This window comes from Kogia breviceps, chromosome 11 (genome assembly GCF_026419965.1).
Source record: "Kogia breviceps isolate mKogBre1 chromosome 11, mKogBre1 haplotype 1, whole genome shotgun sequence".
Classification (NCBI taxonomy): Eukaryota; Metazoa; Chordata; class Mammalia; order Artiodactyla; family Physeteridae; genus Kogia; species Kogia breviceps.
In genome coordinates, this window is record NC_081320.1 from 43,768,106 (window position 1) to 43,783,824 (window position 15,719).

General features: G+C 41.4%; 1 protein-coding gene across 2 annotated transcripts in view; it reads left to right on the plus strand.

The window, feature by feature from the left end:
• Positions 1 to 443: 443 nt before the first annotated feature.
• Positions 444 to 15,719, plus strand: part of TGFA (transforming growth factor alpha) — a 102,521-nt gene continuing 87,245 nt past the window's right edge. For both annotated transcript variants that reach the window (XM_059079839.2, XM_059079840.2), the window contains exon 1: positions 444 to 755. In XM_059079839.2, coding sequence (XP_058935822.1) covers positions 716 to 755 — 40 coding nt within the window. In that variant the 5' untranslated portion in view covers positions 444 to 715. The remainder of the gene's footprint in view (positions 756 to 15,719) is intronic.

Below are 15,719 nucleotides of genomic sequence, written 5' to 3' on the forward strand. Positions count from 1 at the left end.
GTGGGAAATCCGGCTGAACAAATTCTTCGCTCGATTCTGGGGAGCACTTTCCTTGGGCCAAGCCTTGGCAGGGGCAGGTAAAGCTCGCAGGTCCCGTTCCGGGTCGAGTCCCAGTGCCTTGCCTGGGAGAGCCCCCGACAGCTGCCGTTGGCTCAAGTGACAGACGTCAGGGCCGCTCCGCTCCCCCCGCCTGAAACCTAGAAGCGGCCACTGCGCCCGGCCACTCGGGCTCCGCACTGAGCTGTTAGTCTGAGGGTGGTGTCTGAAATCAGGCGCTTCCTGCCTTTCCCTCGGCCTGGGTGCCCGGCTCGCGCCGCGGACTCGGACATTCCCAGGTCGCGCCGCCCCGCCCCGCCCCGCCCCGCCCCGCCCGGCACTGTGCGCGCAGTCTCCCCGCCCCTGCTCCACCCCTACCCCCGCTCCACCCCCACCCCCGTGCCCCTAGAGGGGCCCCCCACCGGGGCGGGAAGGTGGTCCGCCGGGTCCGGTAGCCAAGTGGCGGAGGCGACGGTAACCGCCTTCCCGTTTCCGCCTGGCCGGCGGCGCGGCGGGACGAGTGCCAGCAGAGGCGCGCGGTCCTCCCTCCGCCCGCCCGCGCCGGGGGCTGGCCCTGCCTCGCCGGCGCCTTTTTCCCCCGCACCGCGGCGCCGCTTCGACAGTCGGGCACCTCAGGTAGGGCAGGAGGCTGGAGCGCCTGCCGCCCGCCGCCCGTAAAATGGTTACCTCAGCTGGACAGCTCGCCCTCTTCGTGCTGGGTATGTACGCTGCCTGCTGCGCGCCCGGTGGCACCTGCCCTCCGCGACACCCCGCTTTCCCCTGTCCCCTCCACTTCTCTCTCCCGGGGGTGTTCTGCGCCCGCCTAGGAGAGGACAAGGCGGCGAATGCTTTTCGAGGCTTGAAGGCTGGGAGGCAAAGGGAGTCACTCGGGCTTATTAGGAATTGGGTGAGCCTGTTCCAAAGAGGGGGACCGTCGAGCGCTCAGGCTTTTCCCGTAAGTGGCCGCCGGGCCATGCGTGAGAACACCCGCCGAGGAAGGGGGAGCGGTGGGTGAACGGGTTTGAACTTTAATCCGCCTTCTCTGTGTGCTCGTACACTTGCCCACACCTACCGGCTTACCTGGCTGCCTCCAAGCCCGTCGTCACTGGCGTCGGTAGTGCGTACACTCGCGGAGGGTGGCCAGCGTCCGACCCTCCGGCCGGACCTTAGCTGCTTCCCTTTCGTACCCGCCGCCTACCCGTGAGCCCCAGCGACCGGCAGATGTTCACCATCAGCAGCGGCGCCTCAGTCTTCTAACTTTGAGAGTTCTCGAGCTTTGGGGGTGGGTTGTGGATTTTTGTGCGGATTAATTGTTCTTTTAATTAACTTCCCTTGGAGAAGTGGTTTAAGTGTCAGCCGAGGGCAGGAGTGAAACCCTAGACGAAGCGCTGCTGATTTCCTTTGAGTTTGTTTTTGGAAGAGAACGAGGGATGGGGGAAGGGAGGGGAAGTTAAACCCGGCAAACCCGGGTCGGGTCTGGGGAGCCGGTGAGACTTTCGACGGTGAAGGTCACTGCCCGGCCGGCTCTTGCCCCTCGCGGCTTCGGGTCTCGTGTTGAGATAGCAGATTGACAGCCCAGGTGTCCTGGTTACTGCCGTAGCTTCCGTGAAATGAATTGTTCAGTCGCTGTCTCCTGCGTTTAACCCTGTAAAGCAAGTTGCTCCCTACAAGATCATTTATTAGAGCGTGAGAAAAGCTATAGAACCCCTCCCTGCAAAATGCCCAGAGCCGCAGCCCCACCCAGTTCCGCGTACAGTTTCAGGGGGTTCACGGACCCGCCCGTAATCCTGCCCATGAAACGCTGATTAAGAACCGCAGCAGAAGTGGAGGCATCATATAAGGGAAATACAGAGTAGCCGTGGAACGGGATTCCACAGCTGCTCCGAGGTGTACCCTCACCTGAAACTCACCAACAGGTGGCATGACTCTAAGTGGCTTTTTTTTTTTCTTTTCCCAAGACCTTTTTATATTTTTGTATTGATGGTTCTAATTTTAGATTTTTTGTTAAAGCAGTAAAACATTACCAATACAGTAGAAGCTTCCTGTATTTGGGTCCCTATGTAATGTTTTTTGCAAATGCTAATAGTAATAATAACAATAGCTAACACTCTTTGAGCACTTACTCTGTACCAGATACTGTTCTAAGTGCTGTGCATGTATTAACTCATTTAATTTTCACACCAACCTGATGAAGAAAGTATTATCATCCCCATTTTATGGAGGAGGAAAGTGAAGCACATGGTCCCACAGTTAGTAGGTAGTTGGGCCAGAATTACGAGAGTGTGGAAGGAATGTGGATATTAAAAGTCACCTAACTGTGGTCACTGTAGTCCCATCTCCCAGGTTTGGGACTTTTCCTCGAGTCGAGAGGGGTGGAATACCCTGGAGATTGCTTTAATTGGGTTTTCTTTTGGACTCTTAGGATCTCAAGGCGGTCTTAGGTTATTCAGTGAAAATCAGAGGCAAGAAACAATGAAGATAAGCAAATTTGAGGAAGCTTTGTAAAGTTGCCCCATCCCCCCCCCCCCATCATACTATACTTGCCCATGAAGACTGCGTTCATTCATCATGGAATTTTTCTCTTTTGCCTGAGTTACACTTGATCTTTGTTTCCTTTCTTAAGAAAAAGATGTATAAATTTGCACAGGTTGATCAATATGTGAAAGCTGGCTCATACAGTTCCAAACTATGAGCAGTTGAAAAAAGTAGAGGAAAAGAAGGCAGGAGGAACTTACGCCAGTGAGGATTCCTTTTTATTTATATTGCTTTAAAAAAAAAAAAGCCATTGAACTTGGCCATAAAAAGCCAATGTCCTTCTGTACATTGACTACCACTTCTGCCTCCCACCTCTCTTTCTGCTAGATTACTAAATACCCATCAGTGCCATGTGCATCTTTATTCTGCACATTTCCTCCAGAGTTGCTTTCCTCGCTAGTTTTTCTTAAATTAGTTGAAGGCAGTTCCAGGCAAATTAGCCAGTGTTCCATCATTAATCAAGATCTAGAAAACCGGGATCTTTCCCCTCCTTTCCCACCTCTATGGGAACAGTCTGAGAAGGAACTGTTAGGAGTCTCAGCTGATTCTTCTGATTACTTGATTGATGTTTTGGCCAAGAGAATGTGGAGACTGTTGCTTAAATGGCAACATTGGGAACATAATCTAGGTTCCTGTGGTGGCTGTGCTCCCATGTCAGGTTTCCGTCGTTGGCGGAGCAAACCTCACAGGGGCTTGGCTTCTCCAGTCCCAGCCCTGTGTCAAGGGAGCAAGATGTGTAATCTTGGGCAAGTTACTTAGCTTCCTTGTGCCTTGTTTTCCTCATCTGTAGAATGGTGATATTAATAGGATCATTGAATATGATTAATGAACCTAGAATGGTGCCTAGCACATAGTAAGAGTTTAATCAATCATAGTCATTGTCACTTTGAACCTCATAGAATTCCAGGTATCATTGCAGGTTATGTCCATTCTGTAACTGAGAGTTTGTCTTATCTCATTCTCCATCTCCCCACCCTTCCTAAGACAGAAAATACCACGTAAACTAAAAACCTACTCAGATTTTAGCAAATATCGTTTGGCAGATGACAACTTCAAGTAAGTTTGGGAGTTCTTTTGGAGCTTGTGAATTCTTTAATTTTTGGTGCAGAACATTTGTATTTCCTCCTTACTGTTCAGTGGTCAGTTGTTTATTGAAGTCGGCACTAAGTTCCAGTTTTCTTATCTATAAAGTGAGAATAATAAAACTACCACTTCACAGGTTGTTATGAGAATAAAATGAGATGGTAAATATGGAAGCTATTTATAAACTTTAAAAATAAATAAAAATAAATTTTAACACTACACACAAAATGACATTGATTTTATAATGGGTCTTATCATCCAGAAAAAAAGCATTATTAGTTTTATGGCAGCTCCCAGAAGTAGGACTAAATGTAGGCTAAAGAAGAATGTCCTAGGACACGAAATGCCATGAAGGATGGGTAGAGAGGAAACAGGTCAGCTTCTCCATTACTTGGTAATGATGTCTTTCAGAGTGAACAGTGGAGGTTTGCCCAGGACACATGTTTTCATTATTGGGCAGCTGAAATTAGGGAAAGTTCACTTTGAACAAGAGCTGTAAAGGTGTATATGGAAGGCTTAGAGGCTGAGTTTCCTGTATTTACTTTTCCAAAATCTGGTTTCCTAGGATAAAGTGATCTTTCTGTAAATACTCAGTGTCCCCTGCAAAGGAGACCTTTCTAATAGGAGTAAATGATGCTTCATGTTCCTGTGGTAACATATGAAAAATAGATGGTTTTTCCATTAGACCTATCTCTAAAGGCCTTTTGAAAGTATGTTTTGAACAAGGGCCCTGCTCTTTGGGCTGCCCACTAAAAGGGACAGGGGATGGGAAGTGGAGTTTGGGTCACACAAAATGGAACTGGCCTGACACACTGAATTGGGCATCTTGTGCCTGGTTTCACACTCACAACCTCTGTAGTGTGTTCCACAGCAGTACCCTCAAATTGCAACCACTTGGAGAGCTTGGTAAACCAGATGGCTGGGCAGGAGGTGGAGAGTTTGCATGTGTAAAGAGTTCCCCAGTGTGGCTTGTGCTGCTGGTGGGGAGGAGAGTAAAGGGACACTTTGAGACCCACGGCTCTACAGTTGGTGCTGTTAGGGAAGCTTCTAGCTTAATGAGTTGCATTTTGTCTGAAACACGTTTGATGTTTTAAATGCTGCCGTGGGTTTATGAGCATTATTAAAGGCACTTCTACCGCCTGTCTTGTTTACCAGAGCACAGTTAGAAGTGGTGCTGAGAACTCCCTACCTGTTCTAAGTGTTCCTGTACTTTACCTATGGAAAATATAATGATCCCATGTTATTAAACTCAAGCTGACCAAAGCTAATTATGTCATGCTTTCTTTTTTGTGGATCACCAAAAATTGACTGTTGTTTTGCTGTCATTTCAAATATTTTTCATCCCCTCATTTTAAAGTATGAACTTAATTCTACGCTCAAGCTAGTATGTATTAGATTGCATCTAGATAGAGGATTGGGGCACTTTTATGGTGACTTTTGTTTTGCTTTTTTTTTTTTCCCTGTGAAATGTCAAGTATAAAAATCTTTCGTAGAATCAGGAAAGCCAGAAATCTAGGCTACCAGAACGATCTCTTAGGAGCTCTTCATTTTAAGCACAAGGCACATTCCCTTTAGACCGTCTCTAAAAATTTGGGTAAATTCTTTTGAAGCATTATGGATTAGTTGTATTAAATATGACTTGAATAGTTGTTACCTGGGCTTAGAAAAAGTAGGAAGTTTATTGAAATGGAATTTTATGTATTTGCTAGTATTTTTATTTCTTTCTCTTTGAAGTCAGAGGAAACAAAGTTTTCTTTCACTTCCCTAGTCTAGTATATTATATGCCCAGTACTTTTGTCCTTAATATTCTGCTGTCCTCTTACCTTGAAAAGCTTTTAGTTTTCCCCACCTTAGGGTTTACACTTCTCAAGTACTTGCAGATGGTTAGGGCTTCCTCTAGGAGAGATTTGACACATAACTCCCTTGTATAACAAGCTTGCAAAACTTTGTATAACTCCAGCCTGCTATTGCCTTTCCTCTTTTGGTTTTAATTTTTGAATGTGTTAACTTTTCTGGCTTGGAACCTCAATAGCATGTCTTGACCCCTCCATGTCCTGCCTTCAACTAACATTGGCTGCTACTTGCCCCCTCTTCCCTTCTATTTTGAGGGCTCCTTGAGGGCAGAGCCCCTTGGTCTTCATCTTTGCCTTTGGCACCCTGAGCACAGGCCGACCTTCAGGGGAGACCAGTGAGCACTTGATGACTCGTTGGGGTGCCCCATACTGAATACTCCAAGTGTGGACTCAGTTGGCAAACACTTGGCTGGGTAGGTAACATTTATCCTGAGAAACTCTTCATTATGATAATCAAGAGTGGTTTCATATAAATTCTTCTATACAACTAGTTTTCAGATAGTGTTTTATTGGTTTTTTAAAATAGATTATGATTTGGGTTTTTTTTGTTGTTTTTTGCGGTACGCGGGCCTCTCACTGTTGTGGCCTCTCCCGTTGCGGAGCACAGGCTCCGGACGGGCAGGCTCAGTGGCCATGGCTCACGGGCCCAGCCGCTCCGCGGCACGTGGGATCTTCCCGGACCGGGGCACGAACCCATGTCCCCTGCATCTGCAGGCGGACTCTCAACCACTGCGCCACCAGGGAAGCCCTATGATTTGTTTTTGATTGCAAAAACATATTTTTTTTTCTCTAGAATATAGAACATTCAGGAAAGCATAAGAGAAAAGTTATTTTAATGGCCTGTAATTCCACCATCCAAAGATAACTATGATTAACATTCCATTGCACAGCCTGATGGGTTAATGTATAGGTCAATAGATATTCTTTAAAAACTTATATGAATTCCAAGAGGCTCACACTGTTTAACTTATTTTTGTAACTTAATCCTTCATGATAAACATTTTTATATCATTTAACATTCATCCATAACATCATTCTTAGTGGCTGGGAAATAATCCCTTGATTATGTTTACTATAATTTTGAATCCCTTTGGACATATAGATTTTTCTTATTTCTCACTGTTATGAATAATCCACACAGTGTTGTTGGGAATATAAATTGATACAACTTCTCTTGGAAGTCAACGTGACATTAGCTATCAATTTTACGTGGGTATAATTTGGGTCATCAATTTCACTTTTAGATATATATGCTACAAAAATACTTGCCTAAAAGTGTGAGGAAAAATGTAAAGGGTGATGATTGTTGACTTGTTTATAATACTAAACAAGTTGCCAGTAAAAAAAAGTTGCCAGTACCACACTGTTACAGTTTTTTAAGGAGATTCCTTACATATTTTTACGTATGAATACAATTATTTATTATGTATCTATTTAAAAGAATAAAGGTTTTTATGAAATATTAAAATCAAAAAGGCAGGTTCTAGAACCAGATGTATAATATCGGGCCATGTTTTGAATTGATTAGTTTTTTATAACAAGCATATATTAAATTTATAATGCTAAAGTCAAGGAATATAAATGACACAACAGACATTCTTGTACGTAAATGTTTGGCTCATCTTTGATTATTTAGGATAAGTTTCTAGAAATTGGCTTTTTCTCCCACCAGCAGTATATAAATGCTCACTTTCTAGATTCTTCTATAACCAAAAGTTAGTTTTAACATTTACCAAGTTGACTGGAGAAAAAAATCTTAGCCCAATTTCATATTTAATATTTGTTAGGGTGAGTAAGTTTGTGCATCATTTGTCATCTTGCTATTTGCATCTTAACCTTTTCAAAATTTCTTCTTACTGATGGATCCTCCTTTTCTTAGAACTTTATAACACACTTTATGTAAAATGGTTGTTAATACTTGGCAAGTGTTCATTTATTGTTTGTGTTTTACTGTTTTGTTTATATTTTTGACTACCTAAGGTTTTTGTTTTTATGTAACAGAAACTATAAATCTTTCCCCTTAAGCTTTCTACCTTTGCTGTATAATTAGGAAAACCTTCCCTATCCTAAGTTGAGGCAAACATTTACTTATTTTTTTCTTCTAATTCGTAGTGGTCTCATTATATTGAACTAATCTATCTGTAATTTATTCTAATATATGGTATGAGGTATCAATACAACTCATGTTTCATTTTTTTTAAAACAGCCAACCAGTTAATATTCTCAGTTGTCTTTTGTGGAGTAATCTATCCTTCCTACTGTGGTTTGAAATTCCTTTTTTTGTGGTACGCGGGCCTCACTGTTGTGGCCTCTCCTGTTGCGGAGCACAGGCTCCGGACGGGCAGGCTCAGCGGCCATGGCTCACGGGCCCAGCCGCTCCACGGCATGTGGGAGCCTCCCGGACTGGGGCACGAACCCGTGTCCCGTGCATTGGCAGGCGGACTCTCAACCACTGCGCCACCAGGGAAGCCCTAAAAGCTTTTTTAAAAAAATTATTTATTTTTAACATCTTTATTGGAGTATAATTGCTTTACAGTGGTGTGTTAGTTTCTGCTTTTCAACAAAGTGAATCAGTTATACATATACACATGTTCCCATATCTCTTCCCTCTTGCGTCTCCCTCCCTCCCACCCTCCCTATCCCACCCCTCTAGGTGGTCACAAAGCACCGAGCTGATCTTCCTGTGCTATGTGGCTGCTTCCCACTAGCTATCTATTTTATGTTTAGCAGTGTATATATGTCCATGCCACTCTCTCACTTTGTCCCAGCTTACCCTTCCCCCTCCCCGTGTCCTCAAGTCCATTCTCTAGTAGGTCTGCGTCTTTATTCCCATTCTGCCCCTAGGTTCTTCATAACCATTTTTTTTTTAAGATTCCATATCTATGTGTTAGCGTATGGCATTTTTCTCTTTCTGACTTACTTCACTCTGTATGACAGACTCTAGGTCCATCCACTTCACTACAAATAACTCAATTTCGTTTCTTATTATGGCTGAGTAATATTCCATAGTATATATGTGCCACATCTTCTTTATCCATTCATCTGTTGATGGACCCTTAGGTTGCTTCCATGTCCTGGCTATTGTAAATAGAGCTACAATGAACATTTTGGTACATGACTCTTTTTGAATTATGGTTTTCTCAGGGTATATGCCCAGCAGTGGGATTGCTGGGTCGTATGGTAGTTCTATTTTTAGTTTTTTAAGGAACCTCCATACTGTTCTCCATAGTGGCTGTATCAGTTTACATTCCCACCAACAGTGCAGGAGGGTTCCCTTTTCTCCACACCCTCTCCAGAATTGTTTGTAGATTTTTCAATGATGGCCATTCTGACTGGTATGAGATGATACCTCATTGTAATTTTGATTTGCATTTCTCTATCTGAAAGCTTTTTAAGAATTATATTTACAGTTGACCCCTGAACAACACAAGGATTAGGGGGCCAGCCCTCCAAAAATACACCTTTAATTTATGGTAAGCCCTCACATCACCGGTTTCTCCATTTCCAAGGTTCCCCATGGGCAGACTCAATTACCCGGATCATGTAGTAGTGTAGTACTTACTATCAAAAAAAACTCTCACATATAAATGGACCCACACAGTTCAAACCTCTGTTGTTCAAGGATCAACTGCATTTTGTGATGGGTTTTGTTAATTTTAATAGTCTTTCAGTTGATTCATGTTTCTTATGTAGATGATCATGTAATTTTGAATAGTGATAACTTTGCCTCTTTCCTTTTATATTTTCATCTCGTTACTTTTTCTTATCATGCTGACTAGAACTTTAAGAACAACATTTTTTTAAAGGCAGTAGATATCCTTGTATTTTTCTTGATGTACTGCTAATGTTTGTAGCATTTAACTAAGTCACACAAGAGGCTGACTTTTCAGTTATTAATATATAATATACATATATATGTGACTATATTTGTATATGTATATATATGGATATAAACTTTATCATGTTAGTAAAATATACTTCTCTTCATAACTTACTAAAAGATTTGGTATTTTGCTTTGTTTTTTAAAGCAGGGGAGATAATGTGTTTTTGTTGTTTTTCCAAATGTTTTGAGGATATATATTGACTCAGTTAAATTAAAGCCATTCTTAAATTCCTGGAATGAACCTTCTTGGTTGTGTGGTATTATTCTCTGTATCTACTGCTAGATTTGATCTGTTCTGAAGTATTTGGGGCCTTTTTTCTTTTTTAGGTTTTGATATCAGTGTTATGTCAGCTTTCTAAAATAAATATTAAAATGTTCCATCTGTTTTACGCTCTGGAGTAGCTGAAATATCATGGAAATCAAATGGTTCTGTGTAAGCTTGAAAGAAATTGCTTATGAAACTTCTAAGCTTGGTCCCTTTTTAGTGATCAGTTCAAGTTTTCTACTTCTTGAGGTGTTTTTGGTAATTATTTATTTTCCTCACAATCTCTTCAATTCAGATTTCTAAAGCTTTAGCACAGATTTATAAATGATCTCCTTTTAATTAAAAATTTTTCTTTTGCACCTGCAACCTCAGTTAATATGACTTTACCAAATATGAAACAAAGTAAACACTTAGGCCCCCCAAATAAAATATATTTTTAATTTGTTTTTCTTGATAATGACATTTTGAAGAAAAACTTCCTTTTAATCATCAATCAAATTCAAGGCAAAGCTTCATATTTGATGGTTTATTTGCATAAATGCATGTGCCAAAGTTCTTGTAATAATGCCATTTCTGATTTGGATGACGCATGGCACTGTGATTTCTAGCAGAGGTTGCTAAGTAGCTTCTTGATGGTTTCTTAAGCTTTCAAAAGTTTAAAAACCTCCAGATACACTATTGTGTCCATTAGATGTTACTGTAGTGTTTGGAGCAAATGGGACATTTCTGTTGTTTGCTCATTTGCTTTTTGTTTATTTTTTTCATTTGTTTTTAAGATCAGTATGTCTAGGTAAAAAAATGTTGGGTTCTGACAAAGCGACCATGTCTTCCTCTTGGATTTTAGGCCTTTAATCTGAGTTTGAATGAGGTTAGTAAACAATTCTCCTGGGTGCTTAGAGAATAGATATACCTTGATGGCTCTTTCGTAATTTCTTTCCAGGGCTGAGGCACTCTCTGTGTAACTACTATACACTTCCAAGAGGTACGGGAGATTAACTGGCTAAATGGTACACGTAAAGTGGTGACACAAAAGCAGCCAAAGCTGATAAACGAGCGGTTTGCAATTACACACTCTGCTCCCCTCCCGCTGCCAGGCCTTGGCAACAGGGAAAACACAAACTTAGGATACTTTTCTTGGTTGAAAGAAAGCACGTAAGACTTGTAACTTTCACCGTGGCGGTGGCTTTGAGGAATTGGCATGTGAGCTGCCGAGGGACATAACCTGGTCACTTTTTATTTGTCACTGAGCTCAGCTGGAAACTCTGGGCTTGGGCACTTCTCACCTTGGACTGGTTTCTGGGTTACCACTTTTGCACTGAAGGAGCACATCAGCAGGCCGGTTTGCATGCCGTACACACTCCCTGCTAGCACATTTGAACAATGACAGATGTTTTTGCACATAGCAGACCTTGGGTGTTATAATTAGAGTTTCAGGGGATGAATCATAGGTCCCTGAACTAGAATGAAAGCAAGCCCGGGGCCTGAGCATTTTTTTAGGGAGGTGAGGTAAACTCATAGATCACATTGATGGGGAATCCTTCTGGATCTGGACTCTCCCTAAACCTCATCAAAGACTCCCATGTCCCCCCTCCACCACCACCAAAAAAAAACCCCAAACAAACACATCTTTTGTGCTGGCCCCAGTGCGGGCCACTTAGTGTTACCAGAACACACACCCTCTGGTTGCCACCTCCCATGTGGGCCACTCAGTACCCTCCTTGTCTGCCAGCCTTTCTAAATCCTAATCATTCTCTTTCCACAGCGAAATAGAAATCAGAATCCACAAACAAAGGTATCTAGAAAACACCCGCACATTCAGCTCATCAGAGACATCTGCTTACAAGGTTGAACTGTCAGAGATCTTACCAGATCCGTTTCTGTGTGTGGTTACGGATATATTTGTATATTCACTCTTTTTCCTTCAAAAATGGCATTTGGTATTTTGAAATCTGCTTTTCACTTACAGTGTATGGAGAAAATATTTCTGTGGCAAAGATACAAATGTATCTATCAATCTATTCTTAATGATTAACGCATTCTGTTACACAGCTCTGTCATTATTCATTTATCCACCCCTTATTGATAGAGATGTAGGTTGTTTCAAACTTTTAAATATTCAAACCTGAAATGAAAATGTTTACAGCTAAACATTACCAGCATCTTTGAATTATCTTCTATGGTCAAATCCCCAGAAATGGATTACTAGGTCAAAAGGTACACACTTTTTCACCTCTCAGTATGTTTTGACAATCTGCCTTCCAGAAAAGGTAGACAGATTTATACTTCTGTCCTATGTGTGACTGCCTGTTTATCAGCAAACTTGCCTAGGATGAATATTATCATTTTCTAGACTTTGCTAATCATGTTGGCAAAATGATATCTCCTTGTTTTAATTTGTGTTTCTTTGGCTAAAACCAAAGTTTGCTACAATTGAATGCCTTTTCATGTTTGAGTATTTGAATTTCTTTTCTTGAGACTTACCCATTTCTGTCCTCAGGTTATGTTTTGGGTGGATGAATTATCTTCTCATTGATTTGTAAACCTTTTTATAAAAGATATATTAAATATTTTGTTTATTTTGTCATTTAAATTTACGTGTGTATGTATGTTTGGGTTTACAGAAGTATGGTTTTGTTTTTGTTTTTAACTTTTAAGGACTTAAAATCTGTTCATTATTTCTTTGTGATTTCTACTTTTGTCTTGTGGTAGGAAGGGATTTGCTATGACTCTCTGATCTCTCATTTCCCCTTGTACTTTTATGTTGTTACTTTTTGGATTTAAATTTCACTTCTTTGAGAATGCATTTTGGTGTAAGATGTGAGATAAAAATCTAACTTGCCTTTTTGTCGAAATGATCCAGTTCCTCAAACACCATTTGTTGGATTTATTCTCTACTCACTGATTTCAAATCCCACTTTTGTCACTTGAGACTCTTAGGTGTACTCGAGTCTTTTTGCAGTTTCTGTTCTGTTCCATTAATCTGAGGCTCGCCCTGTAATGAACCATTCTTTGGGGCTGGTAATGTGTTATTGCCCCCAGGAAGTTGGGGCAGAAAAATCTTGAGAAGTAGGCAGGCATTGGGTGGGCATTGAGTCTCACTGTCCTGAAAGGCATGGATAACCTGCCTCTGCCCTCCTATTTTTTCTGGTACTTTGTGCTTTGCAGGAGTTGGGGGACATGAGGCAGGCCTGCAGTCCTCACTCCATGTGACATTCTAGTTAACTGACACTGTATATTTTCATGTCACCTTCTCAAATGGGAGGACGGTGGAGTCTGCCATGGCATACCTGGAGCCACAGACCAAACCTGGCACATCTCCTAAAGGAAATAATTAATCAGAAAGGAACTTCACTGGAAAGTCATAACATTGTTTTATATATTAAAACAAACTCAGATATATTAGCAAATAGAATGCAAGATTGAAATGTCAAAATTAATTTTTTGGATACAAGACTTCAAATAAATTGTGATTTTTTTTTCCCACTTCGATTGTTTCAGGCTGTGTCCCCAGACTCTAGAGGAGCAGTTATGAGTTCCTTCTCTTTGCCATTTTGGGGGTTTTAATGGAAAAGTTTGAGAAGTACTGTCCCATGTGGATGACTCATTTTCAGATACTTAGAGCAGAATAGTAACTAAAATGAATAACTTTATCATTCTTCTGCTTCCTTTGGATATAATTTGCCTTTTTCTAAGTTTTCCTAAGATAAAAACTTATTGATTTTAGATTTTCCTTCTTTTCCAATATATTCATTCAGTGCTATAAATTTCCCTCTAGACACTGCTTTCACTGCATTCCACAAATTCTGATGAGTTGTGTTTCCATTTTTATTTACTTCAAAATACTTTTTGACTTCTCTTGAGATTTCTTCTTTGACCCATGTGTTATTTAGATTAATCTCCAGTATGTGGGGGTTTTCTGGCTATATTTCTGTTATCAATTTCTAGTTTAACTCCTTTATTTTCTGAGAGCAGACATTGTATGATTTCTCTTCTTTTAAATGTGTCAAGGTGTGTTTTATAGCCCAGAATGTTGTCTGTCTCAGTGAATGTTCATGTGAACTTGAGAAGAATGCATATTCTGCTGTCGTTGGGTGAAGGAGTCTATAGATGTCCATTACATCCAGTTGGTTGATGGTGTCGTTGAGCTCAACTGTGTTCTTGTTTTCTGCCTGCTGGATTTGTGCATTTCTGAAAAAGGGGTGTTGAAATCTTCAGCTGTAATTGTGGTTTCATCTGTTTCTCCTTGTAGTTCTATTCATGTTTGCCTCATGTATTGTGATGTTTTATTGTTAGGTGCATACAGGTTAAAAAATTGTTATGTAATTTCATCATTCTTTAATGATTCTTTAATGATTCAGGGTCTCCCAGTGCCTGAAGATCATCACTAGTAAATCCTTTATTCACATGCGGTACCTGTAGTTAATGCAAAACTTCCATTACTACCTGCGAACAAGGAGAGCTTTCTTCCTTAGTTAAGCAGAACTCTATTTTAACTTTCCTTGTGGAGAGAGAAAAATATATAAAAGGCATTACTCCAGGTTCCTGGACTAGTGCTCTGTTAGGATCAAGGTAGTGGAACCTTCATTGATTGAAGCCATCCTTTCAAATCAGTTCTTATTTTGAACCCTCTGTAGGTTGTAGAAGGTTTCGGTGAATGGATTGCTTATGCCCCAGTGAATCACTTGAGAGTTAGAGATTTACACTTAGAAAAACATCAACTCACTATGAAATGTTGATTTACTTTCTTGTGAAGTGCCCCTTTCCCCTCCCTACTGTGGAACAGAGGGAAAAATAAAAAGTCCTTTCAACTAAATTGGATTTTTTTGGATTTCAGATAAAAGGCAGGACATTTTTCTCTTAACAGTAATAATAGAGGCATTTGGAGTATCTCAGTTGTCATCCCATGTAGAATAGATCCAAGTGATGAAACAGTAGTTGTGATTTTTGTGAACTGGGCCTAACGTTTTATTCTTAGTTCACCCAAGGTAGCTACTTTATTCACTTATAGAGCCAAGGGATGAATAACAAAACTAAGATCTGTCAGCTCAAAGTGAGGGATGCTGTTTGTTTAGGTTATTTTATACATGGAGTGTTCACTTCAGCAAACACTTAACTGTGTATCAGACCTTCTGCTGGGTTTGGTGATATTAAAGCAAAGAGGGCCATGACCTAGCCCTTGCCCCCAGCCCCTGAATTCTTTGTAGATTGTAGCAGAAGCAAACACACAGTTTTTCACCGTATGACATGAGATACACTGTGAATACCTTGGGTTAAAGAGGAGGGTCCTTGAGGGAATTCCCTGGTGGTCCAGTGTCTAGGACTCCGCACTCTCACTGTTGAGGACCCGGGTTCAATCCCTGGCTGGGGAACTAAAATCCCACAAGCTTTGTGGCATGGCCAAAATGAAAAAAGAAAAGATGAGCGTTCTCGGTATGATGGGGCAAGGCACTCTTTGAGAAGATAATGGCCAGTACTTAGGACAGTGCCTGGCACATGGTAATTTCTTTAAGTGCCTTACATATTGCACACATTCCTTTAACCCATCTAGCAATCCTGTGACATACGGTGATGATCCGCATTTTAGAGATGAGGAAACTGACACACAAAAATGTTAAGTAACTTGCCGAAGTTCCTACAGACAGCAAGTGGCAGAACAAGGATTTGAACCCAGGACCCTTTCCTGCTGTCCTAGCCTTCCCGCTGTTCTGCTTCTCCAGGTCATCCATGGAAGGCTGTGGATACTGAAGTTCCTGGCATCAGTCATGTGTGAGAGTGCCGTTTTGTAGTAGACATTAAGTGTAATCAGGCTTTCAGACAGCTGCTCCCCTAAATAATATTTACCATATTGAGAGTAATTGCCATGAAGGTAATTGTCATGCTGGCTAAAAAGAAGTATTACTACTTCGCAATGCCATGAAGTGTAAAGAAACAAGTGTGGTAAGAGATTTTATCCCCCCTTCTTCAATCAAAAGTTCAGATGTTCAGAAGACAGATAATCACATGAGGTGTGTGTGACTTAAAATATATTTTGTTGTGACCAGGGAGCGTCTAATAATAAATTCG